The sequence below is a fragment of the Nicotiana attenuata genome, unplaced genomic scaffold, assembly GCF_001879085.1.
Source record: "Nicotiana attenuata strain UT unplaced genomic scaffold, NIATTr2, whole genome shotgun sequence".
Taxonomy (NCBI): Eukaryota; Viridiplantae; Streptophyta; class Magnoliopsida; order Solanales; family Solanaceae; genus Nicotiana; species Nicotiana attenuata.
The window spans coordinates 345,545-350,331 of record NW_017670737.1 but is presented as its reverse complement, the minus strand read 5'-3'; the positions used below and the strand labels follow the sequence as shown (position 1 = coordinate 350,331).

The 4,787-nt window shown below is 39.8% G+C and overlaps 1 protein-coding gene across 1 annotated transcript in view; it reads right to left on the bottom strand.

Moving 5' to 3' along the window:
- Positions 1-869: 869 nt before the first annotated feature.
- LOC109242809 overlaps positions 870-4,787 on the bottom strand; it is a 19,860-nt gene continuing 15,942 nt past the window's right edge. The window contains exon 4 of the mRNA XM_019409671.1: positions 870-1,065. Within this exon, the coding sequence (XP_019265216.1) occupies positions 870-1,065 (196 nt within the window). The remainder of the gene's footprint in view (positions 1,066-4,787) is intronic.

Genomic DNA, 4,787 nt, shown 5'->3' with positions numbered 1-4,787 from the left:
TATACGTTTAAGTGGTCTGATTTTTAGGTTCAGTTAGTCGACTCCTAGTTGTTTACTGCAATTTTGGTCTTAATTGTTCCAACCTCTTTGATTAACTGATTTGTCTAGTTTGATTAGCCCTAGACATAGATTGTTTGGTTATGGCTGATGGACTAGTTTAACTTGTTTCAGTAATTTCAGGGGATGCTAAGGGTAGTTTTAGGCATGGAAAAGGGTAGTTTAATCAGATTTGGTAATTGTTGAGGTAAAGTAAGGGTAGAAATAGGAATTATAATGGGCATAGAACCTTCTAGGATGGACTATAGTGCAGATTTCAGTAAACTTAGGGTAGTTACTTGTGTGACAAGTCAGAAATAAAGGATAAAAAATAGAATTAAAACAGGGACTAATGGGTAAAGGGAAATCTGAATTGGACCCTAAGTTCACCTATAAATAGGCATTCATTTGCCTTGATCACAAGTTGGGAGGGTAAACTCCCCCCCCCTCCCAAAAGTACTCTTCGTTCCCAGATTTGAAAGTAGAAATTAAAAAAAATAAGGAACCAAAAACAACAAAAATCTGCAAAAAAATCAAAATTATAAATACTGTTACATTGATGTTAGCCCAAATTTGTACCAGTTCTCTTCTCCTCTGTTTACTGAGTTTCTCTGAGTGTGACTGTAGTTTGCCGTTGGTTTTGGTTATTTCAAGCTGGTCTGGGGTTGGATTTTGGTCGACTTCTGTTTCATTAAAGCTCCAGGAGAAATTAAGTTTGCTTTCGAGGATGTTTGTTTGCATTTCGAGTAGTATTTGAGGCTTAAGTGGTTGTTGTGGGTTATTCGTTATTGCCGTTGGTGTTTGTTGAGATCTCTGGTATTTTTGAGTTCAATCTACCCTTGCATTGGTTGCCTGATTGATTGCTGAGGGTCATTTGATAGTTCTGCTGTCCAAATCTGTATCCGGCTAGTTATTTTAGTTATTCCTGGGCTAACTCCATTGTTGTTGCCTTGTTGTGCTACTGCTGACTCTTTTCTTCTTGTTTCCTTTGCAAATTCCAGGTACACATCCGAAACTGATTTGATGTAACTGTTGAATTGGAAGTACAATGAAGAAATTCCATCGAATTTATGCATTGAAGTTCGCCTCTGCTGATTGCTAATTTGTAGATAGTTTGTAGTAGTTATGTAGTTAATAAGCATAACTGAAACATTAATCTATCATTGTGCTAATTGAGACTGTTTTATTCTGTCAACATGTTGTTTGTTAATGGTAGCTTGGCATAATCTCTCATTGGTTGCTCTTTCATATAGTTTTGAAAAAATGGAAAATCAGGCTGTTTTTGATTGGCAATGGATTACTGATTTCGTATAATCATAGCGTGAATTTGTCTGAGTTTGAAAGCGTACTGTAAATGTTTCCAACGGGTTAATAGTTAGAAATGATAGTTGTTAAGCATGCAGTAGTGTTCAGCGATCTCGAATAAGGTAAAACTAAACGGGCCTTGGTACACTCGACTCAGGAAATCGACCCCAGGATCTCCTATTTGAGGTCTGATGGGTTTAGGTGTGGCAGACCACTTGGATTGGGCTCTTGGGCCAACTGCAATTGAGTTGGTAACACCTAATGTTCTTTTAATACAAAAATAGAGAATCGTAGTCCGTTTTTAGGCTGCCCTTTTGATAAAATAATGAGCCTAGCCTCGCTAAATAAAACACATAAATCGCGGGGCCCTCAATAAATGTTACATAAAAATACTTAGAATTCGGGCAGACCGTTTTAGAAAATTTCACGGTCCTCCTCAAAGATAATGAATGCGTAGTTGCTTAGGGCGCGTATTTTAATAATATTACCTTCCTAAATGTGGGTGCACATTTATGTGACCCAAATCTAAATCTCAACGAAGTCGGAATGTGTCAAAAGCCACGGGCGCACTGGTGTGACGTGGTTCGAGACACATTTTCACGACGTTGCAATTCTTATTAAAAAGACATAAAATAAAAGGCACATAGGTTAGTATATGTTTAAAAATCAGATAAAAGCAAATACAACAGTTGAGCGACCGTGCTAGAACCACGGAATCCGGGAATGCCTAACACCTTCTCTCGGGTTAACAGAATTCCTTACTCGGAGTTCTGGTTCGCGGACTGTTAACAGAGTCATGATCTCCTCGGATCGGGATTCAACCGGTGACTTGGGACACCATTAATCTCCCAAGTGGCGACTCTGAATATTAATAATAAATCCCGTTCTGATTGTCCTTTAATTGGAAAAACTCCTTTATACCCTTGCGGGTGTAGTAAAAAGGAGGTGTGACAGCTCTGGGGACTCTGCTGGGGAAAAGAACCCAGAACTTTGGTTCAGGGTTCAGAATTCGAGCTTAGATATATTGTTGTATTTGGCTTTATCTGATTTTCCTACATGTTTCATGCTAAATGTGCAGAATGTTGCTTTTTACCACTTTGATATTATCTGAACTGTATAGAAACTGTGCCGAAACCCTTCTCTTCTCACCTCCGGGGATGTGCTTACTGGTTGAGACTCCCTATTCTGTTAGTGTCAATACCCTGAAATAAGGAAGAGGCCGGACAAGTTACTAAGCCGGATGGCCTTTCGGTTCCCGGTACGTAGCCCCCTCCTCGACTCGAGTTGTCCGCTCGGGTACACAATCTAGAACACATACCCAGGTTCTGAACCTAGAAGAACTTGACTTCATGCCGGATCCCTAGTAGGAACGTTTATTTGCATCATGTGCATTTTGACTTAGGGGACTCAACACAGGGGTTGGGTCCGTCTAGGACAGGTGTACCCGGAATAATGGACCATCCTGATGCATCCTACTTGTGCATTTATCTGTCTTGGACTCGCATGTTGACCGGCTTTGAATATCTGAAAAATTGAAAAACAAAAGGGGAAAAGAGAAAATAGCAGTGTAGAGAGTTAATTTCCTATATTAGAAAAACCAATGTCCAAGTAGTGCCGAAATGCTGCCGAAGTTTTGAGAAAATGAAAAAAAAATAGAAGAAAAGTTCTTTTTAGTTTGCCAATGGAAAAGAAAAACAAAAAGAGTTTTATTTTCAAATTAGTTTATTTTATTTGCCACTGAAAAAGAAAATATAAAAAAAAAAGAATCCTGCTTTCAGAAATAGTGTATTTGCCAACAAAAAAAAAAGAGTCTTGTTTTCAAAAATAGTTAGATTTTTTTGCCCGAACTACGCTGGTTTGATTCTCACCGGATGTGAGATACGTAGGCAACCCTCATCGGGTCCAACCTCCCCTTTTCAAAAATAGCCAAAAATGCCAAATTTTTTAATTTCGTCATGAATAAGTCGGGTGCCGCCATTCTTGTTTAAACTAAGCCGAATGTCCCCAAAAGGGCGCCGGAAGGCTGTTTTTGCAAGAACAGCCACCCTGAGTCAGTTCAACAGTTAACAGACACAGCCTTAAAATCTTCTCCCTGAAGTGCTGAAAGGCCGTAACTGCAAAACCGGCCGTTTGTTTTAAAATTGGAAATTTGAACAAAAATAGTGTCATTTTTTTTTCTTTTCCTTTTAGGTCAAAATAAGTGATTAAATCACCTTAATAAATGTGCAGGATGAGCACGATTCGAAATAAGGGGAACTTGCATATAGGCCCGCGGCGAGACCGAATGATGTCCCGCGGGCGCCAGGAGCTTTAATGTATTCATGATTGTCTTCTGAGTCCGTATTTCCTTTTCTACTGGAGTCTGTAAAAGTCAGTCAGTTGATTAAGTCTGTATTTTCATTTAAAGAAGAATAGGGAGGATGGAGTCTGTAGTTCTTTTCTGCATTAGAGTCTGTTAGTTGTTTAATCTGTCAGTTTTGAGTCTTTGTAATAGATGTATTTTCTATCAATAAAATTGAAAATCCCAAAAAATATTTTGCTTCTACTTTACATTTATTCTGCAAGAACTACGCTCGTTCTGATTCACGCGGGGTCGTGATACGTAGGCAATCTCCATAGGATTTGACCATAACCAAAAGAAAAAGAAAAAAAAATGAGAAAAGAGAGGAAAAACCACAAAAGGCAAAAAGAAAAAAAGAGCGGAAAAACAAAACACAAGAAAGGAAGGAAATAGGAACGAGAGAAGACAAAGGCAAGAGTAAAGAAAAAAAGAAGGAAAAAGAAGAAAAACAAAGGAAGAAAAGTTTGCAATTGGAAATAAGGAAAAGCCGGGATGACGCATGCGCCCGATCAAAAGCTGTTACCAATGTGTTAAATGCCTTAACGCTAACGTGATGGTTTCATTTTGCCATATCATTTCAGACGGGTGGCTGGTTTGTGGTTTTAAAAGTAACTTTTCCCTGCAACACAAAGGCAAAAGGCAATGGCAGAGAACAACAGAACTGAGTTGCTTGATACCGATGTTCGACAACAGTTGGTGGAACGGGATAATGGGTTGGTTGAAGAGGTGCGGATGCTGAGACAACACATGACAAACATGTATCAAGCCTGGATGACTGGAAAGGCCCCACCCCCGCCACCACCAATTTTCCCGGAGGCTACCCAAACTCCCAACACAATGCCGGATGATCCTCCATATTCTCTAGATACACCCGCTTATCACGCTCTCCCCAACTACCCTAGTAGCTCCATCGCTCATCCTTCAATCACTTTTCCCCAATATTGCCCTCCTGTCATATCCGTTACCCCAGACAATGAACATCCACTCAACGCACGTAATGCCCGATTCCACCCTTCAGAGGTTGCCCAGAAGGTCCTTGATCCATACAAGAAGAGCTCCCAGGACGAGCAGATTCATGGTAGAAATGAAAGGGTTACGGGAAGAA